Genomic DNA, 26,368 nt, shown 5'->3' with positions numbered 1-26,368 from the left:
TTCTTAGGCTAATATTAGGGTGTCATGGAGGTTTCATGAATATTAAATTCTATATCATAACAGCAGTTTTGCTAACTTGGCAAGCTAATTATGAGGAGAGAGGAAAGGGGAGTTGCATGCCTATGACACCTAGGCATAGTTACTAAGTCCCATGAAACCTCATGTAGCCCGTACCGAGGAGCATATCGTTTCATCATAGATCCATTGTGCTTTTTTATGTCGCCTGCTCTCAACCCTTCTCCCGCTCCCGCATTTAAACAAAACTATATATGTTAATTGTTCACATTAGAATGATAGTTCATTTGTTTCCACAAAATGATTTACAACTTAAGAAGGACTTGATGGAGCATATTTGGAACAAGTTTGGGCATCGTCCAAATATTTAAAGTTTGAGATGTAATCAGTTCCGTACAAATATTGAAATTAATTGATACATTTTCATGAAGTTAATTGATACATTTTCGTGACTTTATTTACTTACCTATGTGAATTTTCAAATATGATAGATTGCCACATATAACCCATGCTTATTTTCCAATGTAATCATGTTTATGCTACCAAAATTTTATAAAATTACAAAAGGCTACGTAGCATGGTATATTTGATCACAACACCATGCAAGAATTAAAAACTACAACTTGTCTATAAAACAGTGGTATGAAATTGTGCACTGAGAGAGATAATTTTATTTCATTATAAAGCTGGCATGACAGTTTTAGTGACAGTGCATTGAAAATGTACACTGAGACTAACCTTAAGCATAATGGTACAAAAGCTAGTTTTATTTATTGTAAAGCATTGCTTTATGTCTTGTAGTTATTGCCATGATTGAGCATTATCCTCTTGCACATTTTGCCCTTTTCTTCCACTTTAGTGCCGAGTTCCCATAAAAGAGCATATGGCCTCTAATTTGGTTTTGACAATTAACGAACATGTATTTTGCAACGATAATTAAAAAGTTAGTACAATGATTGGTTTCATGATATTATTTTTCCCCATCATTGGATTTCATTGTATTGGGTCAAACGATATGCGCGAAGACTATGGATGAGCTAGTTCCGAATTTTTTTTGGTGTTGAGAGACACTTGGAATAGTTTAGATCTTTATTTTCTCTTTGGTCGTACTAATAATGGGGCAATGATTAGTAGCTTGATCTAGATGAGATTTAGAGTACATGCACGGTGCATACTTGTGAAATTTGGCACTAGGTAGATCAGATGAAGCCTAAAGAAGTGAAGAAGAAAAGTCAAAAATTAAAGATTTTTTAATTGAATGAGTTTTAAGACTTATAGAATATCATCGACTTAATCGGTGATTGCCGACATAATACATCGTTAGTGTTGGTGTCAACAGTGGTAGGCTGCAGCGTTCACCGGATAGATCGGTGATGTGATCCAATGAATAGTGCTTCTAGATCAACGTTTAAGTCGAGTTTTTTGTCGTGACCGTTGAGGATCAAGAGAAAAGCATCACAGACTGATCAGTGATGGCACCCTGGCATCACGAAATCAGTCGATGATTTCGATTTTTCTACAGCAAGTGAGCGCAAACGGCTAGTTCTTTTCCTTCGCCTATAAATACTTGATGTGTTCAAACATTTTAGCACTCTTAGCACTCAGTGAAGTTCATAGCAATATTTGGATGTCAAGAGCAAGCATTGCACTAGGAGTGATCTTGGAGCTTCTTAATTGAAGATTAAGGAGCACAGAGTAGTAAGTACATGGTTGTTAGGATCGCGATCCGGATCGTAGGATCGGACGATCCTACGACCCCATCTGGGCTAAGCGATCCGAGTCGCAACATGGATCATTTTTCAGTAGTATCGCTACAGGATCGCGATATGGCTCATGGAATCGTTGGAATTGCTGCTGAATCGCGACTTCCTACGAACCTGCGTAAGCAACACAGGGATTCGCGAGTAAAGACTAAGGGCGTGGGAGAGAAGCCTAATGCCGGGATGGATGGAAGTTCCTCACGGCGCCATGGACCGGCAACCGGCTCTGCCGCGCAATAGATGAGACCATGAACTTCAAAGGTCAAGGACAGGTTCAGAAAAGAATGATGAGGTTGTCCATATGGATGGAAAGGATCCCTCGGTGCCACAGAAATTTACGTGAGTTCCTTCACTGCCATAGATTTTCTTAAAATTCCTGCAGTGCCACTGAAATTTAGATTACCATTCCGGTTCTATCCATTAGTGTTAAGTGTAGTTGAAAGTACCATTTTACCGTGGCAAAGTGTTAGGTTTAGTCCCACATTGAAAATTGATGGTGGGGGAGCACAACATATAGGTAGGAGCAACCCTCACCCATCAGGCTAGTCTTTTGGGTTGAGTTAGGCCCGAGATCTTATTGTTGTGGGCTCCGGTGGACTTGGAGCTAGTGGGGTGCCGGCTTGTGGGTATATCGAGTTGGGTCGGAATCCACTGCGCACTTTAACAGCAAGGCTGACGAAGGCTGCGCCCGAGTTGGCACCGCCACCGTCGCCGCAGGCTACGGTGGATGTGGTGTTGGTGGTACAGGAGGAGTGTGAGGATTTGCGCCATGACACTCGCTCACCTCACAGCTTCTTGCATTGTCTTCGCCTTAGCATGTGTTTGGATAGAGGGTTGAAGTGGGTTAGGATGGGTTGAACCTAGTTGAACCCAGTTGAACCCATGTTTAGTTGGAAATATACGTGGGTTGGAACAGCTCCAATAAGGAACATTCTGCGTAGATGCGGATCGAGTGGAAGAAGAACGCAAGAATGGTACCTGGTGCTGCTACCAGAAAGTTGAAAAATTGTGAGCTTGAAGCAAGTTGCGAATACAACAGGCTGCGCGTCATGTGCAGCGATATGTATATGCTTTGTGCCGCAAACGTATGTGCAGCTCCCGATGCGGCTCGGTTACAGAATCGTATTCGCCCGTGTCCTGCTCAATAACCTCTCGTGAACCCAGGCCGATAGAATGCTAAATCCACGGAGGACAAGTTTACACAAGGAAAGAAACAGGTTGGCTCCTTATTCATGAGGGATAAAATGATTTTTTTCAACTACACGGAATGGTACTGCTGAAGGAATTTTGTGAAAATCTATAACAGTAAAGGAACTCATGTAAATTTTTGTGGCACCGAGGAAATTGACTCAATCTTCAAGCAAATTCAGCTATGTCTTTGATCGGTTCTCTAGTTATCCTAGGAGCAAAGGTGCTACTCCAACGAGCCATATCTTGCATAAAGATTAGTCCTATAATCTTCCTTACGAAATGATACTGAGGGGATAAATCTAAATTTTAATAGCACTGAAGGAATTTTGAGAAAATCTATAACAGTAAAGGAACTCATGTAAATTTTTGTGGCACTAAGGGAATTGACTCAATCTTCAAACAAATTCAGCTATGTCTTCGATCGGTTCTCTAGTTATCCTAGGAGCAAAGGTGCTACTCCAACAAGCCATATCTTTATGGATAGAATTAGTCCTATAATCTTCCTTATTTTCTTTTTTTTCCTCATTTTATTTTGTGAACCCTGTGCGGCACCTTCTTATCGTGAACCCCCCTACCCCCACCCTCCCCCCCACACACACATTTTCGGGGATCAAGTAGAGGGTTTGCTGAGCCTAAGCAGATCCCTACCTGAGTTGTTCTTAACTTTCACTCTAAAGACATAAGAGTATGTTGTTGGTCCTTTCAGGTTGGATGACATAAACTATAGAAATATTAATAATTAATTATATTTGTTTGTAAGTTTGTTTCAGATTTTTTTAGTCAACTTATCTCGGAAAGACCACTGGTAGGTCACCTGGCTGACCGCTGACTACCCGTAGTCTTTGCTGTGCGACCAGGCCAGTTATCCAACGGTCCAAGGCCCGGAGCCGCACAAAGTATCAAGCCCTCTTCACAGAGAGGGGTAGGCTGCAAGAGACTGGCCGTGGCTACCGCCGGTAGCAGGAGATTGTGGAGGTGAATGGTGACGCTGCGCGGCGTTGGCCCATCCCTCATGAAATTGGTTGGATTCCCCAAATACATGCTTTGGAAGTAAAAAAATGAGTATTTAGTTTTTTTTTAAGGAACCGGCAGGGGAGACCCTACCCAAATGAGTATTTGGTTGGTTCTTTCTAACTCAAAACAAAATAAGGTTAGTTCTAATTTTTGTTAACGATAATGCTATTGCATATGTCTCCGACACGGTCAATAAAAATTGGACGCACCGCACGCTCACGCGCGCTCTAACACCCCCTCCTTTTCCCATGTGAACGGGACCCCTCCTTTTCCCATGTGAACGGGACCACCAGAGAACCTTATCTCTTCCCTCCTTCTTCCCCAACCATTCTCTCTTTTGCTCCATTCTTTTTCAATGGGCAGTTTGGTGGACTTGGCAAATACCAAATGTGGTGTCATACAAAGGTTGCGCGGCGGCGCATCGCGGGGCCACAGCAAGCAGCCTGTGGAGGTTGAGCCAGCGTGCGGTGGGTGCTTCCCTCAACGAGATCATGCTGCTCGACGCCATGGCGAAGCGGAGCAGCGGGAGCTCGTGCGGTTGTGCCTACCGACAACTCCATCGACGAATTGAAGTGCAAGCCATAGGTGAGCTCAAGTTGGCCCTCAGGGTTGCTGCGCTTCACACCTAGCGAGCACTTTAACAAGCTAGAAAGTTCAATATTGCAATGGATAGTTTGAGATGTTGAGGTTATTGTACGTTGCAAAAATCGATTTGGAATGCTAGACTTTTTATTGACATTGCAACAGACTGTATGTTGCATAAGGTGTTTTTTGATGTTTCATTAGCTAATTTGTAGAGTTGCCATTTTTTTTACTAAAAATAGGGAAACATCCACATTTGTTGCGGAAGGAATTTTTTTCTTAAGATCTATAGGATTGATGCTAGTAAGCTATTGTTTTTTATGTTGCAAAAAGTTAATTTTGATGTTGCAGCCTCTCTTCTTTTATATTGCAATGGATCGTCTGAAGGGAAATCTATTATGGACCATATTAATGCTTCTAATCAATTCAGTTTGTAGTCAGATTATCTAGGGAATTCAGACTGCAGTGCTGCGATTCTGCAGTTATTTGTTCAAAAAAAAATGCAATTGCCGAACCGGCCGACCATTCAATTGTGCTCTGGGCTGGGCCTGTTATCAGTTCCAGACCTGCCAAATGGGATGGGCCTAATCAGTCGTGGCCTTGCCGTGTGCGACCGAGACTAGTTGTCCAATGGTCCAAGGCCCAGAGCCGCACAAGAATCGACCACGAATCTCGGAGAGTCCCCCCTCAAAAAAAAGAAAACGAATCTCGCAGAGTCGCAGTCCTCTCTCTTCCTGACGAGTGACGAGAGCCCGGCGATGGCTGCCGCCGGCGACGAGCCGGAGACAGTGGAGGTGACGCTGCGCGCCGTCGGTCCGTCCCGCCCCACCACCATCCGCCTCCCTCCTCTTCTCTCGGTCGGTAACACCTCCAACCCCCCAAACCCTCCCTCGTCTCCCCTAGGTTAGTCTGCCTCCCTCCCTGATGTTTGTCTTGTCTCCTTCTAGGTCTCCGAGCTTCGCCGCCGCGTCGCGCGCGACCGCCGTCTCGAAGCCACAGAAGAGGGCCGCCTCCGCCTGGTCCTGCGGGGGAGGCCGCTCCCGCACCAAGACGACGCCCATGTCAACTTCCGCGATGGGGGTGGGTAACCTAAACCTGAATCCCTATCCCCCTCCTGGTCAACATTTGCGAGATTGATGATGCAAATTGAGTTCCTACTTGTCTCTTCTGAATTTTAGTCTTCGTGATTTCTGTAGATACACTAATAGTAGCCGTGGCCCCTAAGCCGCCTGCTAAGCATCTCCTTGACAATGACGATGATGAGGAGGAAGAGGAAGAACTGGTAAGCGTATTCTGTTCTCACAGTATTTCTGAGAGGCTTGTAGTTTTTATGATGTTTTGGTGCCCCTCATAACAATCACCCATCTGGCCATTTGTATAGAAGTTCAAAATACCACAAACGACAACCTTGTGGAAGAGGAAAATCTTCATGTTCCTACGAGACAAATTGAGATTACCTGGTATGTACAATCATGGTGAACCTCTATTGTCTGGTGAAATGAAATGGTAGCATGATGAATTTAACGCGCATTCTGCTTCTTCAGATATCATTTTGATGGGGCTGTTTTCGCTCAGTATGAAGGCATGGATTATTATTGCAATGTGGTTCCTATTTGCACCTATAGCTCAACACTATAACCTTGGACCTCTATATGTAAGTGACTCATTCAGTATTTAGTGTCTCTAACCGATAATTATCAGTGGTATATATTATGCTCATCCTGACAATGAGGTGCATCTAAGCATTCAAAACACATTTAGAATCAGTTACCGAAGAATTGAAAATATCAGTCTCTAGCTCCAGCCAGGGGATACTGATACTGTGATTAACCTTGATGCTAAAATCTCTGTAGTAAGGGTTTGCAATGACCAAATTGTTGAATCTGTTGATACGTTTCAATTCATGGACAAATGCTACTGTTTGCTGTCTACCCAGATACTTGGTACCGGTTTCTTGATCATACTTCTTAATCTTGGAAGACGACAACAAGGTGATGTTAGGTATGTTTTCTGGTACCTTAAATCTGTTATTTCTGAGTTGTTGACAGTGAAAATTTGGCTTCCATTTGGAAAGAATAAACCTCACCAATATTGTGTACTGTACCATGAAATAGCTTATTCTACTCAACTGTTTGGCAACTAGGTATGATGTGTTATGATGCATTGCATACTTTTTCCCCTCCAGACAGACCCTCTGCAATAATGTACAGATGCACAGTGATTTGTTCCTTGTGCTACAGCCTGCTGTAGTAGTTTAGCATGGAATGTTGTTTGTTGAGGCAGCGCTTCAGCTTGTGTGGCAGTGGATCTACACCATCTAAATCTGATCTGATGGTTGAGAAGACCTCCTAATGCACATCACTATTCACTCTCTATTGATAGAACTGCAGAGGATCCTGATCTGCTCCACTCCTTGGAGAAAAAGTGATAGAGATGTAATTCCTTGTCTATTGGGCTAACCCTAGAAGGGTAGCTATATAGTAGTCATACATGGGCCTTATTGGGCCATAATACACACATACTCCAACACTCCCCCGCAGTCTGAACTACCGACGCAGCGGAGTTGCAGACTAGACATGAAAAGAAGAAGGACACACACACGAGCCCCCCCACAGACGCAACTAGTCACTGGTGATGTTGAGGCTGGAGCGAAACTCGGTGAAGGCAGATGACGGGAGGCCCTTGGTGAAGATGTCGGCAAACTGAGAGGTGGTCGGGACGTGGAGGACCCGAACATTGCCGATGGCGACCCGATCCCGGACGAAGTGAAGGTCGATCTCCACATGTTTGGTCCGCTGGTGCTGAACAGGGTTGGTGGAGAGGTACACCGCACTGACGTTGTCGCAGTAGACAAGAGTGCTCCGGGAGAGAGGAGTGTGGAGCTCGGCAAGGAGCTGTCAAAGCCACGATGCCTCTGCCACGCCGTTAGCGACAACGCGGTACTCCGCCTCGGCACTGGAGCGGGAGACCACCGGCTGACGCTTGGACGACCAGGACACCAGGTTGCCGCCCAGAAAGACGGCGTAGCCGGAGGTGGAGCGCTGAGTGTCCGGACACCCGGCCCAGTCAGCGTCGGTGTAGACAACGAGCTCAGTGGAGGGAGACCTGTGAAGGAGGAGGCCGTAGTCCACAGTGCCCCGGAGGTAACGGAGTAGGCGCTTGAGAGCAGTGAGATGGGGCTCCCTGGGATCATGCATGTGTAGGCAAATCTGCTGAACCGCATAAGTGATATCCGGCCTGGTGAAGGTGAGGTACTGAAGGGCCCCAGCCAGACTCCGGTACGCAGTAGCATCTGTCACAGGAGTGCCGTCGGCCTCTGACAACTTGGCCTGAGTGTCAACTGGAGTGGAGCAGGGCTTGCAGTCAGTCATCCCAGCTCGCTCCAGGATATCAAGAGTGTACTGCCGCTGGTGAAGAAAGAGGCCGGCCTGACGAGGCTCAACGGTGACCCCGAGAAAGTGATGGAGCACACCCAGATCCTTCATAGCGAACTCCTGCTGAAGTGAGGTGATGATCCGCCGTAGGAGGGATGGACTCGAGGCAGTGAGGACAATGTCATCAACATAGAGCAGCAGATAAGCAGTCTCAACACCATGGTGATAGATAAACAGAGAAGTATCGGACTTGGCCTCCACAAAACCCAGCGTCAGTAGGTAGGCAGCAAACCGCGAATACCAAGCTCGAGGGGCTTGCTTGAGGCCATAGAGTGACTTGTTGAGCCGGCAGACCATATCAGGCCGAGAAGAATCAACGAAACCCGCTGGCTGGCTGCAGTAAACTGTCTCAGTCAGAGTACCGTGCAGGAAGGTGTCTTGACGTCGAGCTGATGCACGGGCCAGGAGCGGGAGAGAGCCAGTGAGAGAACAGTCCGGACGGTAGCTGGCTTGACCACCGGACTGAACGTCTCGTCGTAGTCGACACCAGGGCGCTGAGTGAAACCCCGGAGAACCCAGCGGGCCTTGTACCGATCGAGGGTACCATCAGCTCGCCGCTTGTGTGTCCAGAGCCACTTGCCGGTGACGACGTTGGAGCCAGGCGGACGGGGCACCAGATCCCAAGTCTGGTTGGCGAGGAGCGCCGCGTACTCCTCTTCCATCGCGCGGCGCCAGTGAGGGTCCGACAGGGCGCCGCGGACGGAGGAGGGTACAGGAGAGACCTGCGGCTCGCCGGGCATCGCTGTAAGAGCCTGGGGCTGCAGGGTACCAGCCGCGTGTCGCGTCACCATAGGGTGAACATGACGCGAGTGCCGGTGTAGGAGAGGCGGGTGGTACACCGACGGCGCGACACGGGCAGTCGGGGCCGGCGGAGGTGGTGGTGTAGGCGTCGTCGGCGGAGAAGAGTCCATAGGCGGTGACCGAGGCGGCGACGGCGGTGGCGTGGCCGGCTCCAGGTGTAGTGGAGCCGGCCGCGCGCGGCGCTGGTAGACGCGCACTGGCTGCGCGAACCGCGCAGCAGTTGCTGAGGGCGGTGCCTCCGGCCCCGCGCAGGGCGGAGGGGTAGGGGCAGCACCAGAGTCTGGCGCCGTCGGACCCTCGCTGGGCACAGGGTCAGGGGCAGCACCGGTGGACGTCGAGCCCGGCGAAAACCACGGTGGAGCAGTACCTGCAGGACACAACGTCAACGGTGGCTGGTCCACCGGGTCAGTGGGAAACAGGGAGGAGAGATCAGGGTCGGAGGTGGAAGGGGGTGGGGAGGTGGTGGAGAAAGGGAAGACGGACTCGTCAAACACCACGTGGCGAGAGATGAGGACCCGCCGAGAGGAGAGGTCAAAGCAACGGTACCCCTTGTGATCCGGGGAGTACCCGAGGAAGACGCACTGAGTCGAACGGGGAGCCAGCTTATGAGGAGCGGTGGCAGTGGTGTTAGGATAACACGCACACCCGAAGACACGAAGGTGATCGTAGCGGGGGGAGGTACCGAAAAGAGCGTGGTGTGGAGTGGGAGCGGGGCAGGCAACGGTAGGTAGGCGATTAAGGAGATAGGTGGAGGTGTGAAGACTCTCAGCCCAGAAGTGGGCAGGGAGAGAAGACTGGAACAGAAGAGAGCGCATGGTGTCGTTCGTGGTACGAATCATGCGTTCAGCCTTACCGTTCTGGGAGGAGGTATAGGGACATGACATGCGTAGTTGCACACCGTGAGAGAGGAAGAAGGCACGGGAGGTGGTGTTATCGAACTCGCGGCCGTTGTCACATTGGACGGCCTTGATGGTGAGGCCGAACTGAGTGGACACCCAGGCGAAGAAGTAGGCAAGCGTGGGGAAAGCATCAGACTTGGCACGCAAGGGAAAAGTCCAAGAATAATGAGAGAAATCATCAACCACAACAAGATAATACTTATAGCCAGAAATGCTCAAAACAGGCGATGTCCCTAGGTCGCAATGTACAAGATCAAAAATATGGGTCGCATGTGAAGAGGAGGTAGGAAACGGAAGGCGAACATGACGACCCAGTTGGCACGCCTGACACAGGTGCTCATCGTGAGCCCGAGTACATGGTATGTCGGAACTACGACTAAGCTGTGTCAGGGCATCACGGCCAGGATGCCCAAGACGCCGGTGCCATGTAGTGGAAGAAGTGGTGGCGGCAAAAGCAGCTGAAGAAGCGGAGGGCGAAGCGGAAGGAGTGGACGCAGGAAACCGAAGGGAGTAAAGGGGCCCGGTGCTGTCACATCGGAGAAGAGGTCGCCAGGTAGCCAAATCCTTCACAGCAAGACCAGAGGAGTCAAATTCAACAGAACAAGAATTGTCAGCTGTAAAACGGCGAATAGAAAGAAGGTTGTGAACCATGGAGGGAGCAACAAGAACATCAGGAATCCGAAAAGAACCGTGAGTGTGAGCGGTACCCACGGAAGTGATAGGAAGACAAGAGCCATTTGCGACCATGATGGACGAAGGGTGGGAGGAAGAAGGAGGGTGAACAGAAGAGAGTATACCAGGGTTGGGTGTAGTATAGAAAGTGGCACCCAAGTCGGCGATCCAGTCCTGGCCGACTGGAGGAGTCAGGGTCATGGTGCCGAAAGAGCGGGCCAAGGCTGTCGGGTCCCACCCGACAGGCCCAGGCGAGGCCCCGGGAGGTGGAGCCCACGGCGATGAAAACGGAGCAACCGGTACAGCGCCAGCGAGCATGGCGGCCGGTGGACGAGGCTCGCCGCCGGTGGCCTGGAAGGGCCACATGGAGATGCGCCCTGACCATGGGTTGGCCAAGGATGGCCAGGAAGAACCCCGTGGAGATGCCGGTGTGCCCCCACGACCAGTGCCCGCACCACGCCCCCCGCCGCGGCGACGGCGGCCGCCACGGCCCCCCCCACTCCCGCTCGGCCCAGGAGGAGGAGGACCAAGAAGGGACGACGGTGGCGAAGCGGAAGGACGTGGCGTAGGAGTCACGGCAAGAGCGGTCGAGGAAGACGAGGAGCCCGGCGCGGGAAGGGACCCAGGCTGGATGCCTTGAGTAAGCTCCTCCATGACAAGGTCATCACGGACCTGCAGGAAAGTGGGGAAGGGCCGCTGCCGGGTGATCCAGGTGCGGAGGTGGGCGTAGCGCTCGTTGAGGCCGCGAAGAACGTTGAGAACCAAGATCCGGTCCTCCACGGCCCAGCCAAGGTCACCGAGGGAGTCCGCCATGGTCTTCATCTTCCGGCAGAACTCGCCAACGGAGAGGTCGCCCTGGACGAAGGTGCGGAAGCTCGCGTCGAGACGAAGGGCCCGGGCTTCGGCGTTGCCCAGGAACTGGCCTGGTGAGCGGTGGTGTCGGGGGTGCCGCGGACGAGGTCGTGGAGGTCGAGGGAGATGGTTCCCAGGATCCACGACAGGACGATGCTGTCGAGGCGAAGCCACGCAGCTGTCCGAGCCGCAGGGAAGGTGTCGGTGAGGACATGGTCGTCGAGGGCGTAGCGGCGGAGAATGAGCAGCACCATGTCCCGCCAGCGGGCGTAGGAGGGCGACTCAGGGTCGAGGACGACTGGGACCAAGCTCTTGATGTTCTGAACGCCCCCGGCCTGGTAATGTAGCTGCGCAACGAGTGGATCGGCCGGGTCGGTCCAGACAACCACAGGCGGACGGGGAGCCCCGGAGCCGGAGGAGGTGGCAGTGCTGTCGTGGTACACCGGGTGGACGAGGAGCTGCTCCGCCTCAGCGATCTGACGGGCCAAGACGTCGGCCGCATCACGCTCGTGCTCCCAGGTCAGGGCCGCTGCGCGCAGGCGTGCCTGGTCCTCTGCGGCAGCAGCCCGGGCGGCGACGAGGGCCGCAACGAGGGCTGAATCGGGAGGGCCTGCTGCGTGTTGGTGAGGAGGTGGCAGAGGAGGCGGGGCGGGGAAGGGAAGGTGTGGTACGAAGCCAGCAGCGGCGGGATCCGCACCCGCAGGGCCGCCCGCGCCCTGGCGGAGAGCCGCGGCCGCGGCTGGATCCACGCCGGCTGGATCGACGCCCGCGCGCCCGCCTACGCCTGCGCGGAGGGCCGCAACGGCGGCTGCAGCGGCGCCGTCAGGGTCGCATCCCGCGCCCGCGCGTAGGACCGCAGCGGCGTCCAGAGCCCCATCGTGGCCCGCGTCATCGTCGGGGGCTGGATCCGCGCCCGCGCCAAGGATCCCGGCGGCGGCGGCCAGCGCCGTGGAAGCGGCGGCCGCGCCCGCGGGAGGCCTTCCCGAGGCGACCTGGGCCCATGTGGAAGGAAGGGATGGGAAGGCATGGAAGTAGGAGGGAGGAGGGGGAAGAGGGCCGCCGGCCATGGCGCCCACGGCTGCCGGCGGCGGCGCCCTGGCACTGGCGGCTGGGAGAGGGAGGTGAGGAGAAAACCTAGTCTAATACCATGATAGAGATGTAATTCCTTGTCTATTGGGCTAACCCTAGAAGGGTAGCTATATAGTAGTCATACATGGGCCTTATTGGGCCATAATACACACATACTCCAACAAAAAGATATATTTTCTATGTGAAAAGGCAAAGTTTTCTAATAGTAATAGTAGCTAAAAAACTGTTTGGCCTGCATCAGACTATGGGTATCAGACTTTTTTTTTCTTTTGGCCAAAAGCTGGTGCCAAGGCAGTCGTACTGTGATCTATCAAACTATGGGTGTATTTTTGCTAGAATAGCTGTAACTCACTTCTGGTATGCCCTGGCTTGTCACGATGGTAAACCAAATCGATGTTTCTTTATTGTCACACTAGAGATTTACTTTTCTTTTTTGTCAGTGTTAATCATTTTTTTCGTTAGTGCTAGTTATATGTTTATTCTGTTCAGTTCTACTTTCTCTGGGCTTGTCATGCTGATCAGCCATAATGATGTTTCTCTACTAAGACGCAGGGAATCATTTTTTTGCCAATGCCAGTGCTTGCACCTGAATAAAAAAAAGAAGAGGGCCATTAAGATGCAAAGTTCTTATAGTGTTAAATTTAGTTGTAATAGCTGATGAAAATTATGTTTATGAAGAGAATGTTGGGTGGTTGCAGGTTATACTTTTCTGAGTCTCAAATTTCCATTTGTTCTACCTTCCATGCAGTGCATACTCTATATTCAATGAAGACTTCAGGGAGCTACCAGGAACACTTAATGCAGATCGCATAGATAGAGATATCCGAGCAGGTCAATTTTGAGCCCTTATATGGGTGAATAGCAACCATGGTATGCTGAACTTTGTACAGAAGCATAGTGGGCATTGTCTTTGTTAATGCCTGGAAGAAAACATTTTCTGGATCAAGATAGTGCCCTTCTAAGGCCCAATGTGTTTCTTACCTGTAAAGTGAATGAGCGTTGCATGTTGACGAAGGGAAATTACTAGCACACTTTGGAGATGTCTGAATTTGCCAACCCAAAAGAGCTGAGTCGTCGTAAGACTGGCAGCCCTGCTCTTATAAACCCTTACATACTTTACTTATATGTATGAGAGTTTTATTTAAGTTGACACCGGTACAGAGGTTATTGCCTTACAGAGCTTAAGATCACTACAAACATGACCTACTCAGACCTTTGCGCAAAATCACATTCCCTCCATCTCAAATTACTATTTGTTTTGGCACATGGCATTTGATATGTACCTAGGTATATATTATATCTAGATACATAGTAAAAGTTACGTATTTAGAAAAGTCAAAATAAATAGTAATTTGGGATGGAGGGAGTATATTTATAGGACAGCGGAAAGGATGGAATAATCCACTAATAGTTTGAGCTACTTTGACCGAATTATATGAAAGCAATTTTTTTCAATTCACTCACAACCAACGAGGAATACTCGCAAGTACATTCTACATAGTGGCAATACGTTAATTCAACAAATTTATGTCTGGTACAGAGGTTCTTGCCCTTTCAAGCTCGTTACTTTCGAAGCGTGGGAGCTCAAGACTAGACAGGACAAACATGAGCATGGACATTTCCTGAGCAACTTAAAACGATGCATAAAATCAGATATAGGATGGCGAAAAGAAGTGAATAATGCACTGATAGTTCAAGCTAGTTCGATTGTGATACAGGAGCGCATAGATATGGCAAAATGATTTTCTCTTCACTTAAATTCATGAGTGAAATGCATTGCAGGTCCCTAAACAATTCCGCATTCTAAAATGATCATGTAGGTCCTTTAACTTTTCAACTAGTTCATTCTAAATTCACTCGAGTTCCAATCATGAACCTAGATTCACACTTGGAATAAACATGGATCCAGATGTCACTTCGAGAGTTCATGGACCCAAATGAGAATGTAGGAATAGTTTAGAGACCTACAATGCATTTCACTCTAAATTCATTTCAGTCTGAAATATTCCCATGTGCAATCTAGTGGGCAGTACTTCAGTTACATACGACTCATGCTCCCAACATATACCAAAATCTTTACCCCAACATCTAGGTGTTCCTAGAAAACTAAATCCAAGACTAAATCCAACAGAATAACTGCTGAAGAGTTCAATGCTCAGCTCAGTGCCACTGACTGAAAAAAAGTCCAGGAATCCGCCATCATGTTATGTTACCCCTTTGAAACGATCCAGGATTGAAGTTCAAGACCCTTTCAAGTTTTTGCTGATTGAACACCTCGACTTCAACCAAGAAGATGGCGCTGACTGGCCGATGATCTGAAAAGCTCAAATCCGAGCTCCAATACGAGAGCTGCTTGGTACCCTTCCCCAGCCACAGTATGCGATCGCACCTGATTCATTTGCAATACACTGAACAGTTGAGCACCTTCAAAACGTGGTTCATCCAATTACTGGAATAGATAGTAGCTATAATTGTGACAGAACAAATCTCAAGCTCAGAAACACAGCAAAATAGACTCTGATCTATTAAGGATACTTGAAGGATGCGGTCATGGTATGCATGCTTGAACGACATATGCATGGCTGGTCTATTTAAAATTCTAAAACATGGGCACTTGCAAATAAAAATATAGTATGATCAGAAAGAGACGTAACCATGCTGGAGTTCTTCTTTTCTCCACTTCATTATGAATCTCACCAACATATCTGCTTGAATTTCTTTCATACTTGTAAGTTGGTGGAAAGTTAATCAAACCTTCCTTCCAACCAACAAAAGTACTCCCACTTATTAGCTCCTTTGTTAGCTGAAATATAATGGCTGTTAATTAATTTTCAGAATTAGCAAAAACTACCCTGTTTGTGTAATAGATATAGTATTATCCAATCTTGAAAATGTAAAAGGTTATCTTCAAACCTGATCAGACTTCAAGAGATCATCCCACCTCTTCATAGCCACCAGATGTCGTACTTCAGCATCCAGCAGGTCAATGCGATAGTTAAGATCCCCAAACCAGAAAATTCGACTGCTCCAAAATGAAATTCTGAAATCTGATTAACCCCTCAAAATCAAAACATTCATCTAACAAAATCATGCTAGATGCAACTATCGAAATGTATTCTATATTGTCAAAAGAGAGTCTGCGAAATGAAAGTCACTGAAAGTTATACCTATGCCAACAATAAACCTTTATATTTCAATTTTATGTGCAATATAATTTTAAGGAACTTAATAGCTTCTCTGAGTTATTCAGTTTGCTAAAGGCATATTTCTGACCTTAGGAGTAACTAATTTTCAAGGAACACAACATCATGGGGCCAAAGTGGCCTATACATACTCATGTGAAGGAATCTTTTGTGGCCGACCAGCAGCACACAAGGAAGAAAACCTTGTTCTTTGTAAAATTTCATATACATCAGCATTCCTTTTCTGTTGATCCCCTGATTTATGACCAGATGCGAGATGGGAGCAGACAAAGCACAATCGAGTCTGGAAAAGAGACATGCTGATGGAAATCGATCCCTGCACAAGGAAAAACAAGATGACGAACTAAAATCAGCATCTTCATTTGACTCTGCACATCGACAGATGATAGAAATGCACATCCTGTAGGACTAAGGATGACCTTGTTGCCCATGTAGCCCAGGAGTCCAACCCCAACTGGTGATACCTCCAAGTTGTTAACATGTCGCCTCAGTTTTCGAGAAACCCATACAGAAACATATATACCAACCATTTGTTTACTAACAATGCGCACATAGTTTGTACGATGCTTTGAAGATTCTCTTTTCCCAAGAGTAGCACATCCCTCGTCAGTACCAACAGAAGGTGAGTCTTCTTCTGATGTCAAATCAGATATGCAATCAAGCGAATTTAATAAATCAAGCTTCTCCTGCTGTTCAGACCATAGCATGCTAAGGTTTCCCGAGCTATGATACTGCCTTCTGATCCCAACTTGCAAATCTACACTCTGTAGCTCAAGACCTTGAGGGTGTTCCATAAAGTTGGTGCTAAATAGTCCTAAGCTCGTCACTCGCCTCAACCCTGTACCTGGTACCAAAACCTTTGATGGAGTATCAAGCGGATATTCTGGCCAGTCCAATGAGCTGGTGCCATACAACCAGTTGCAGCGAAGCTCAGTTGTACTAGTTTGCCAATCTCTAAACTGAGTTAAACTTCCTAACGCTTCATCTTCAAGTTTGGATTTCATATATTCATGTCCATCGCCTGAAGCAACAGGTCTTAGTAATGGTGACAGGGGAGCACTGTAGCTTTTGCAGATTGTCTTGGGTTGCTGAGACCTGTTAAGTGTTTGGCGGATAAGAGCCTCCCATTTCCGTACTGGTCTACTGTCCTCTGCTCCCAAGACATTACCAGCACTTAATGGGACCACTTCCTGGAAACTGAAACACAAGTGAAGCATTTTAAATAGTATATCCTAAACAGTAACTAACCTTGTTTAGTGTCATGGTCAATGGGCAAAAGGACCACACATTATGCCATACAAAAACAAGACAGCATTGAATATCATCTTATGTTTATCCAAATCAAATGATACATTTTTCATATTTTGCAAAGGTACATACCCTAAAACATACAAATCTGCTGGCTCCTGGGTACAAAGCCACTGATCAAGATCAAGGTCATCACTAGGCGCTATTCCAGCAACATTCCATGTTCCTGTCATCACCCTGGTGGCAACTACTATTATCTAAAGGCACCAGATGCTTGATACATAACACATCAAATAATACAGATGAAATCATAGCCAAACCTCACATCTTTGTTACTGATGTAGTTAACACGTAAACTCTCTGATTTTCTTCTCTGAAGCCTTCGTACAGGAGGAATTGCCTTTTCTCCTAGCAAGAGAGTGAACAACTTAAAATATAGCACACAAAAATGTCAAGCAAATTTCAACACCGGAAAAGATTTGAACAACAATAGACATGACATGAATTTGCATTGTACTTAAAATCATGAATATCAACTGTATCCTGACCCTTCAGGATTATGTGTTTGGGATATTTGCAATTGAGGCTTTCTTAAAATTTGATCACTGAAAAATGGTGTCTAGATTGGCTCATGAAGCAAAGGGGCATGTATCCTAGTGGTTGCAATGACCTTAGTAGCACCCCAGGTCCAGGGTTCGAATCCCTGTGGGAGTGAATTTCAGGCTGGGTAAAAAAAAGTCACTTGATGGTTCTCTTGGTCAGCATGGGTGAACTGACCTGTGGTGGGCTGGTCGTGTGGGTTGGGCCTCAAAGCACAGGTCATGGCCCGAACCATAGGGGGCGGCATCCCCATGTATGAGGGGGCCAGCTTTCATGACTTTTCTCGGCCGGGCTCCGGTTGAGTAAAATACCGTGGGGGCGGTCTTTCCCCCACCGGCCGAGTTTTTTTTAGATTGGCTCATGAAACCCAACATGAGCTGCCAACAAGTTCTCTTTTTTTCCTTCTTCCTAGCAGTTCAACTAATAAGGCTTTGTTTTTGTTGTTGTATACATTGGCCATGAAAAAGTGTACTCACAGATTTCTTGCTAAAAGTGCTGACAGCATATTAAAATCATATATAACTGTTCAGGTTTTGGAGCAACGTGTGATCAAGGTGGGCTTAAGCCAACGTTTGAGTCTTAAAAGGTCAGATATAACTATTCAAATCAACACTAACCAGATTTCTAAACAAGATATTATGAAAACACAGAACGATTTCATTCTTGTTTCTAAACTCTATTTATAAAGTGCCACTGGTGTTAGCATAATATGAGCTTTGCAGGTTGAAGTTAGGATATTATTTGGCAAATCCAAGTTGCTAGAGAACCATTGTTCTGCCACCACTAGGAACGATAAGAACGGTTTACCCTAAAAAGGTATATAACAAACAAGAAGGAAACTGTAGCTCCACAAGCACTAGTTGTCAACTAATTATAATGAATGCAACTAATACATGCCATAGTAATGTAGTTATGTCAAGCTTAAATGGGCATGAAGATATAGACATCATTACGGGTCATTATGGATATAATTTTGCAGTACCAGATGATTTGCTAATCAAGTATTTGTTGCCATGTATCTCGAAGAAGCTATCATCTCCAAAGTCACTACCATCTGAGTAAAGATATGAAAAATCTTATTCCAAATGAAGGTATCAAGAATCTGAGAAAAAATATGCAAATTCTAATTCCAAAGGAAAAGGAACTGAGAATGCAAGCAAAGAAATTTCAAGAGAATACTCATGCAGTTTGCCATACCATTATCTTCGCTCCCTGTATCAAACTCGTCTTCACTGAAATCATTTAATTTTGGCCTGATGTTTAGCCATTTTTTCATCACAATTGAAGGCCAAAATGACTATAATTTACACCAGGTCAGATAACTCAGCGTTATCAAGAATAGTAAAGAGAAAAAGTAGTCCAATCTACAAATTACCTCTGATTGTTTTCCTCTTTGGCCTCTCATGATCTGCAATGCTAGAACAAACGCTAAGAACAAAGCCCCAAATCTCCCTCGACTTCAAAAAAAGGAAGGCTTATATGTTCCAGCCAGCTACTAGGAGCGAAGCACCAATGGATGAAAGATAAGTACATACAGGAAAGATGCAACTAGTCAAGGTGGAAGTCGGTATTAAGTTTCTAGCGAGTTCACTATTACCTCTTGTCCAACAAATTGCAGAATAACTTTTGCAGCAGTAAGATCCATATTGAATACTTCCACGGCTGTCCATTTGGTCATGGAGAATATGTGAAGTAGACATCAATATAAGAACCTGTCGTTTTCCAGAAGAAGAAAATCAAGAAAAGAGTAGATGCGAACATTTGATCACAATTGGTGGACAAGATCCAGAGTTTGTCCTGCATGAACTTTTACCAAGTGCATATGGTCCAAACAAGACATTACCTAAGGACTGGGACCAGCACAGCACCGGCATACTGTTTGAAAGAGATGGACAGGTCCACATATGGACGGACCATTACTCATCAGTACGTTCACTGCTTCAGGAAAAATTACGTAGAAGCAAAGCCTTGGTGAACATGGGCACCATCTGTGGTCCTTGGGCCTGTTCGCTTTACTATAGCAAATAGAAAGACACTAGGCTCCTGGTTCTGAATCAAAGAATAAGAGAACCTCAAATAACCACCTAGGAGGCTAGGACAGCAAGAATAGTTCTGAAAGTGAAACAGAGTGGGACGGCTGAGAGATAAGGAGTTAAGGAAGAGCTATATCAGAGTGAAATATTGATGTCAGAGTGGAAAAGAAGGCGATGGAGCATATAGGAAGCTAGGCTTTTGGAAGGGAACTTGAATACCATCGACTAGTGGTAGGATCTAATGTTATCTAGTATTTGATGGACACAGGACACATCAGGAGTGACAAGTTGGCCTCGAATATTTTTCTTTAAGAAAAAAGGCTTCCAGATTGCTGACTGCGACTTAGCACCTACTGTTTGCCACAAGGTCAAACACAAGCACAATCAACCATTCACTCCTAACAAGAACATGGCACCCAGAGTAGACAAAAGTACGGAAAATCAAGATCCAGGGACATCAGGGCTAGTGAGTTTATCAGTATAAAAGGAATAATTGGTTGGTTTGCTCTGTAAGATAAAGGTGAAAAGACAAAACAAGGGGGATTATGTTATCTACAATATCACTTAATCCTGTATGGATGACGAAGAATCCTTTGTTAGGATCTGAACTGTAACTCTCATCGAGAGGATGGCACTAGGAAGAGTTGGGGCAATTTTCTGGGTTTTCTTTCCACAATACCATATCCAACCAAGGGTCGGGGATACATATTTATAGCTGGCCAAGCAACCAACCAGCCAAGCATCAAGGCATATGCTAGTCTAAGATGCCTTTTTTGATGCTGTTCTATTTAGTCTAAGATGCCTAGGACTGTCCTACCCTAAAAGTAGTCAACAAAGGTGGTGCTGCAGCAAGCATATGCTGCAGCCCCACCGTCCTCCAGTCAACAAAGCAACTACAGCCCCACAAGGACTGCAGCCCCACAAAGACCACAAGGACCAGCTGCAGCCCCACAAGGACCACAAGGACTAGCAACAAGACTTTATCCAGCATCATCCTTTGGAAAAGGTAACCCACTATATGCACAAGATACATTTCTCGAGCCTGCAGTTAAGAGAACATTTTTGTACAATAACAAGAGTGTCATTTTGTTAGCTTTTCTAGGTTCATCAGTTTTGTGTATGCTGCCGAGCATATTCGTGATGCTCTTAACAACTACACACCTAGCTAGTTTAGTATACTTGAAGAATGAGCCGTCAAGTTCATAAGTGGAAAATCAACCAGTTCATGAGAAAATTCGAACAGTAGAATATACCTCGGGTACTACCTTGGGCAATTCATGAGAGAGTGGAAATCCTTGCAGATTGTCGAGTTCTGCCCTGTTTGGTGGATAACAGTAGCCCCTCTCCTCGTGTTAATCAGCAATCCCAAGAAAAGAACACTGCCAGCTTGTCGCTGTGCTGTGAGGTGCAAACTCGATGGTTTGACTGATTAACTCCTTGGTTGGCAGGATCGTGCGTTGTGAGGCTCAAAGAGGCCTTGCCAACCTCATTGAGCATGTGGCCTTCCACCCGGACGGTCCCGATGAGAGGCGGACGGGCCAGTGCCTCCTTCAGCTGCGTGGTCGTGCTCTGCTCGGCCTCCGTGCTGGGATGTGCCATACTGCCATTGCGGATACCAATCGAGAGGCATTGCGTACAGGACCATCTTGGCGGAGACGAGAGCGCGAGCATCGTGTCCCTGCCGGCGGGAGAGGGTATTTGCTCGCTGGGCTGAGGTCGAACACCTGGCGTGCGGCGGGCGCGAGAGGTTACCCCGCAGCGCCCAGAAGACGCAAGCGCCAAGCTGTCGAGGCCTCGAGGGAACAGGAGGCGGCGCCGGGAGGGAGAGGCCTCCGAACTCCGAAGCGAGTAGGAGAATAATGGAGTGGGCTGGCGCCGTCGGCGGCGAGGGGGACGGAGGCGGTAGTGGAGGTGGGGCTTGGGATTTGTCTCGTGCAGGGCACTGAGCAACGGGAATGTTTACAGCCTTCACATGAAGAAGAAATCTGTGAATCTGCTGAAAGAAAGAAAGAAAATGCATTAGACTCTTGGAGGTATACCTTTCATCACCCTCCTGGCGAATTCCTGGGAAGAAGAAATCTTGTGCATTTGCTGTATTCTTGGGAACTCGCAGCGGCTGATCGGAACCCTGTGCAATTTGAAATATTTGATACAACTCGCTCGCCGTTTGGCAAATGCGTGATGGAATGTGCTGTGGTGAATGACTAGAACTTGCTTACAAATCACCAACAAAACAGGCTGATTGCACCATCCGTTGTAGTCTAGCTGGTTAGGATACTCGGCTCTCACCCGAGAGACCCGGGTTCGAGTCCCGGCAACGGAATTTTTTTTTTTTGCAAATTTCTTCTTTTTTTCCACTTTACTCTTGAAAGGGGGGAAAAACACGTTTAGCCTGACAAAAACTGGAAACCAGCATTTGAAGCATCCAGGGAGACCACACTACCAGCACTGCATTCGTTCTCTGATCATGGAAGTGTTCAAAAACACGAGCATTCCACCACCTAGTTTAAACATCACCTCTTGCTTCTAAAATCATGATACTACAATCTAAGTTGGTGCTTATTCAATCGGCGAAGCTCCGTTAGTCTCCCAATTGAAGGTAGCGCTTATCACAGTTACCTCTCTTCTATATCGATATACTACTACTACTACTAGACTATACTAAGCTCAGGTGCAAGGCTTCAGTAAGTCACTTCTTCAGGCAGCACATCACTGGCTTTGTCAGGTTGAAATCTGCCGCTGTCAAAAAATCAGAAACTAGAATCAGCTATTAGAAAAGGCAAATGCAATTTTATGATAAAACTCAGAATGCAACATTATGAATGTGTCCTGCACAAGTATAGCATAGAATGAAAGAAAAAGAATCATCGCAATCTCCACTCTGAACTGCCGCTACTGAGCTTGCTTAGTTGGGTTCCAATTCTTGCCAAGCAAAAATCAGGGCATGCCAAGAAAATTTGGCTATCAATTGGTTCACTACTACAAATTTGGCATACCAATATTTATAGTAAAAATCATGACAAGTCACTAGAAATTTCATGAAGCTCACAAAGGGAAAATGTATTGTTTGTCATATTTTAGCACCAAACCAAATGAATACCTAAATTTCTTGCCCTAACTTTGGCATGCCCTGATTTTGGCAAGCCTTGATTTTGGCATGCCTTGATTTTGGCTTGGCAAGAATTGGAACCCAACCAATCAGAGAGGAATTGTCTCTATCCAATGCTTCCATCTCACTACTTATCCTCACCATAGCACCACCATCTTCCAGCCTCTGGGGAATATACTGGCAAATTTGCTTGTCAGAAGAACAGTGCTATCTTGTAGGCTTGTAGCTTCGTTACTTCTTGAATTACAAGGAAGTTTTGATAATGCACGCAAACATATGAGATTTATGGGCTTAGTACCTTGTTTATGGTGACAGAGGAATATGTAATATCTATATTTCTTTTCCATTGTAATTGTGTTTGGTTCAAGGAAAACTAAAGAACATTCTTACAGCAGTGTTATACATGATTGAATGTAGCCATGACCACACAAGCCTTTCATTCACTATTCGGACGTAACAACATCTGTGCTCATACCGAAGGAAATCATAAGCCATAGTAAGCATCTTCCAACGGATACACGATGACAATAGAACTGGAGCTATTGATTATTCATAGCAATTTGGTTTTAGTCACTACTCAATGATAACATAGTAAGGGAGATCAGAGCCACATGACCAGTTAATAGGATGCACATACCATCTACTGGACTTGATTTCTTTTACAAAGCAAGCCTCCTCCTGAAGTTGGAATATGCACCTCATGATGTTGAATGGTGGGCTGTTCCTCATCATCAGACTCAGTAAGCCATCCATAGCATGGTTTCCTTTTGCAACCAATCCCTACAGCCGCAGTAAGTGGCACTATGGCTTCAAGGGGGGATGGTTCAATGAACATAGGATCTTCCACTTCGTCTGCAGACTCAGTCTCAACTGGTACCTCATCATGTAGTAAGATTAACTTGTTGTTTTCTGGTGGTGCCTCGTCTACTGCTGGTTCTTGGTGCTACAAAAGTACAGAGCATATCAGGGCCACATTTAAGCAATTTCACCACTTTCATGTGCATAATCAAATAGATGGAGACAGAAACCATAATCATATACAATGACTGGTCTTTGTTTGGAGCACACCATCAGATTGTGCCTTTTTTTAGTTGCTGGATTCTTCAAGCTATTGATTTTTTTAAGACTTAGATGTCCATTTTGTTTGGCCATGCGAGCTACAGTATAGCCTCTTTCCCCTTCCTGTATTCAGAATTCTTTTTAATATATGCTGCTGTCCTGTGTATTCTCGATAACATAAATATGTTGTCTTACTTAAGTCCCAACTTATATCTGGTCTGATGTAGGGGGTGAAAACAGTCGGGATAAATCCTGCATTATGATATCATTCCCGACCATTCCCATTTTTACCAAAACATAATCCATGTTGTCAAACATGGTAAGCATATAATTCACAGTGGAAACTGATGGCATTGGAGCAGTGAGGTAAATCTGAGAGACCGTGGATGATAGGTCATTGAGTACACATGTTGGCAAACCAGGAACGGGTTCAGGTCTTTAAATAAGGAGGCCAGGTGATTTTTAAAGAATGAATGATAATAAGTCCATGTTGGCAATGCTCTGATGACAAAGTGAGAATGTGAGACAGACAGTGGCAATAAAAAAATGAGGAATCACGGCACCTGAGGAGGCTCCTCCTCCTCCTCCTCCACTTGCTGGCCCTCCAGCAGCAGGGTCTGGTCCTGCTCCTGCTCCTGCTCCTGCTCCTGCTTCTGCTTCTCCTCGTCCTCCTTCTCAAAGAGCTTGTCTTGGACGACTTGGTAGGAGCCTTCCTCCAGCAAGGGCCACGCGGAAGGGCCGCCGTATACCTAACAATTCCCCACGCCCACAGCAAAGCAAAGAATTGATGAGATTGATCGATCAGCTAGCGCATCCATTGATTCACACCAAATCGAAGCGCAAATCCCGCAAACACAAGGGAACGCCTTGTAATCCATCCACACGGGAACAAAAGGAAAAGGAATTTTGAATCCCCAATCGACCTGCGGAGAAATCAAGAACCTAAACCCTACGACGACACGCAGCCCAATGCTGCCGCATGAAAGAAAATAAAATTATTGAGAGTCACAGTCACCTTGAGAAGATCAGCGATGGCGTCGCGGATGTCGCGCGCGGCGTAGCCCATGGCGGCGAAGTGGTCGATGGCCGCGTCGATCCGGCGGTCGCCCCGGCCCCGGCCCCGGCCCCGCCCCCGCGGCGCCGGCATCGCCTTGGTGGGGTTTACGGCACGGCTGTCGGCTGGTTGGGGTTCTGGGTCGGAATGGCACGCGACTCCGACTCGGGCTCCCGGGTTCCGGTGGTTACAAAACTTAACTGTATAAACGAGGCTAATTCGTGAGATGAATCTATTAAATCCAATTAGTTATGATTTAATCATGTGTTGTTACATTAAATATGTGCTAATCATAAATTAATTAGATTTAATAGATTCGTCTCGCGAATTAGCCGTGGTTTATGTAATTAATTTTATAATTAGTTCACGTTTAGTCCTTCTAGTCAGTATCCAAACGGACCCGAACTAAAAATTAGTCCATGGATCCAAACACCCCCTGAGATTGCCCTCCCACACGCTAAACGCCAATAAAAAAACACGCTAAATGCTAGTGCTAATATTATGTGTAAACTTTTCTAACATTACCTTACTAAGAATAAAGTTTTACAGATTATTTCACATATTTTTTCATCAATTGCTTAAAAATAATAAATATTGCAGTAGAAATTGAACCGGGAATTTCACGGAGATTCGATTTTAGATGGAAGCTGATGGTGCTACCAACTGCAAAGTAGTAAAGGACACCCACATACAAAGGATTAAAGGGGAGACAAGCTATTTAAGGAGGAAGAACAATGGGGCGGAGCGGAGTTTAGCTTTTTATTTTTACTTTGTTATGATGTGGTTCTCTTTTTTATATTCTATACTATGTTGTTATTTCTTTGTATCTTATAAAATTAACTGTTGTTGTACGAAAAATAATATTTTCTGTGTAGTATCGAGTCGGACAATTTTGGAAATATCTCATGTTCCGTGATAAAATTTGTGCATCATATTCGTTCATTGGGTTTAATCCCTTAAACAAGATTGCTAAACTCGGCTTTGGGTGCATTTTGACATAAAAGGAGGTTGAAATGCGCAAATCTTTTTACTCAAGTGTTTACTTGATAATTATGACTTTATTTTATAGATGAAATTTATTGATATGTGGCTTAAAGATAGTAGTACAATTGTAGAACCACATGACTCTATAAGATATAGCTAAGGAGTTTAAGAACTACAACAGTGATGCCTCATTCATCGAGGACATGGAACTATTTAGGATATATAGCATTGCTCCCACATAATAGTTACCACATGACTCTAAACTTTTAAGCTACATTTGTGGTTGTTATAGATCATTTGGTTCCATAAGTGTCGCTACCTCTAAGACCCACGATGACTTCAACATCGTATGAACAAATTGCAAAGCTTTGTCCCAAAGCTAATCTGAAAATTCATCTGTAGAATTGTAAAATCATAATTGTCAATTAAACACTTCAGCAAAGTTTTCACGTTTTACCTCTTTATATATCAAGAAGGCACCTAAAACCGAGTTCAACGGTGTTTGTTTTCACAGTGAGTACCAACAGACGAATACTATCTGCAATTTTTTTTCAGCGAAACATGGGATATTCCCAAATTTTCCCACCATGTTTGCGCATAAAACCATCTTTGTTAGTACGGCGACAATTAAATTTTTTATATACAGATTAGCAAAAAAAATTATATATACAAAGATATAACAGCATATTTTGTATGTTTTCAAATACACAATTGATTTTTGCTGCTTGCCTCTGCTGTCTGTCTCTCTACCCGGACTGCAGCACACTGA

The 26,368-nt window shown here is 46.2% G+C and overlaps 3 protein-coding genes and 1 non-coding gene across 12 annotated transcripts; 2 read left to right on the top strand and 2 right to left on the bottom strand.

Annotated features, from left to right (window-relative positions):
- Positions 1 to 4,266: 4,266 nt before the first annotated feature.
- Positions 4,267 to 13,349, top strand: LOC117843699 (uncharacterized). The gene is made up of 8 exons (XM_034724373.2): positions 4,267 to 4,565; positions 4,993 to 5,419; positions 5,510 to 5,642; positions 5,759 to 5,844; positions 5,944 to 6,022; positions 6,107 to 6,216; positions 6,499 to 6,563; positions 13,058 to 13,349. Exons 2-8 carry the CDS (start codon positions 5,321 to 5,323, stop codon positions 13,149 to 13,151), a joined length of 666 nt encoding a protein of 221 aa, XP_034580264.1. The 5' UTR covers positions 4,267 to 4,565; positions 4,993 to 5,320; the 3' UTR covers positions 13,152 to 13,349.
- An 898-nt stretch (positions 13,350 to 14,247) lies between these two features.
- Positions 14,248 to 21,559, bottom strand: LOC117843697 (type I inositol polyphosphate 5-phosphatase 2). 9 transcript variants are annotated; one of them, XM_034724361.2, is made up of 13 exons: positions 21,433 to 21,559; positions 20,647 to 21,359; positions 18,958 to 19,072; positions 18,736 to 18,852; positions 18,558 to 18,657; positions 18,343 to 18,414; positions 17,081 to 17,168; positions 16,893 to 16,997; positions 15,932 to 16,709; positions 15,644 to 15,828; positions 15,223 to 15,349; positions 14,964 to 15,112; positions 14,248 to 14,698 (listed from the first exon to the last, which is right to left on the bottom strand). In XM_034724361.2, exons 4-13 carry the CDS (start codon positions 18,763 to 18,765, stop codon positions 14,509 to 14,511), a joined length of 1,824 nt encoding a protein of 607 aa, XP_034580252.1. In that variant the 5' UTR covers positions 18,766 to 18,852; positions 18,958 to 19,072; positions 20,647 to 21,359; positions 21,433 to 21,559; the 3' UTR covers positions 14,248 to 14,508. The 9 variants fall into 9 exon arrangements, with proteins under 9 accessions (XP_034580252.1, XP_034580253.1, XP_034580254.1 ...); XM_034724362.2 differs by having other exon boundaries at positions 20,659 to 21,359; XM_034724363.2 differs by lacking the exons at positions 20,647 to 21,359; positions 21,433 to 21,559 and adding an exon at positions 19,204 to 19,782.
- Positions 21,560 to 21,643: 84 nt separating this feature from the next.
- TRNAE-CUC (transfer RNA glutamic acid (anticodon CUC)) lies at positions 21,644 to 21,716 on the top strand. The gene has a single exon. It is a non-coding gene; the product is annotated as a tRNA-Glu (tRNA).
- Positions 21,717 to 22,826: 1,110 nt separating this feature from the next.
- On the bottom strand, positions 22,827 to 24,778 carry LOC117842403 (uncharacterized). Its single transcript, XM_034722853.2, has 3 exons — positions 24,577 to 24,778; positions 24,125 to 24,310; positions 22,827 to 23,445 (listed from the first exon to the last, which is right to left on the bottom strand). Exons 1-3 carry the CDS (start codon positions 24,706 to 24,708, stop codon positions 23,143 to 23,145), a joined length of 621 nt encoding a protein of 206 aa, XP_034578744.1. The 5' UTR covers positions 24,709 to 24,778; the 3' UTR covers positions 22,827 to 23,142.
- Between the last annotated feature and the right edge of the window lie 1,590 nt (positions 24,779 to 26,368).

This window comes from Setaria viridis, chromosome 2 (genome assembly GCF_005286985.2).
Source record: "Setaria viridis chromosome 2, Setaria_viridis_v4.0, whole genome shotgun sequence".
NCBI lineage: Eukaryota > Viridiplantae > Streptophyta > Magnoliopsida > Poales > Poaceae > Setaria > Setaria viridis.
The sequence above is the reverse complement of the archived record's forward strand: the minus strand, read 5'-3'. Positions and strand labels throughout refer to the sequence as shown.

What these genes read in the sequence shown, in the direction of transcription:
- LOC117843699 (XM_034724373.2), top strand. Translation starts at nt 5,321, where the DNA reads ATGGCTGCCGCCGGCGACGAGCCGGAGACAGTGGAGGTGACGCTGCGC. An exon ending in GCCTCCCTCCTCTTCTCTCG is followed by an intron (nt 5,420 to 5,509) that starts GTCGGTAACACC and finishes GTCTCCTTCTAG; the next exon opens with GTCTCCGAGCTTCGCCGCCG. An exon ending in TGTCAACTTCCGCGATGGGG is followed by an intron (nt 5,643 to 5,758) that starts GTGGGTAACCTA and finishes TGATTTCTGTAG; the next exon opens with ATACACTAATAGTAGCCGTG.
- LOC117843697 (XM_034724361.2), bottom strand. Translation starts at nt 18,765, where the DNA reads ATGAGAGGCCAAAGAGGAAAACAATCAGAG. An exon ending in AAAGAGGAAAACAATCAGAG is followed by an intron (nt 18,658 to 18,735) that starts GTAATTTGTAGA and finishes TGTAAATTATAG; the next exon opens with TCATTTTGGCCTTCAATTGT. An exon ending in GCAGATTTGTATGTTTTAGG is followed by an intron (nt 16,710 to 16,892) that starts GTATGTACCTTT and finishes CTTGTGTTTCAG; the next exon opens with TTTCCAGGAAGTGGTCCCAT.
- LOC117842403 (XM_034722853.2), bottom strand. Translation starts at nt 24,708, where the DNA reads ATGCCGGCGCCGCGGGGGCGGGGCCGGGGCCGGGGCCGGGGCGACCGC. An exon ending in CCATCGCTGATCTTCTCAAG is followed by an intron (nt 24,311 to 24,576) that starts GTGACTGTGACT and finishes GGGAATTGTTAG; the next exon opens with GTATACGGCGGCCCTTCCGC. An exon ending in AGGAGGAGGAGCCTCCTCAG is followed by an intron (nt 23,446 to 24,124) that starts GTGCCGTGATTC and finishes GTACTTTTGTAG; the next exon opens with CACCAAGAACCAGCAGTAGA.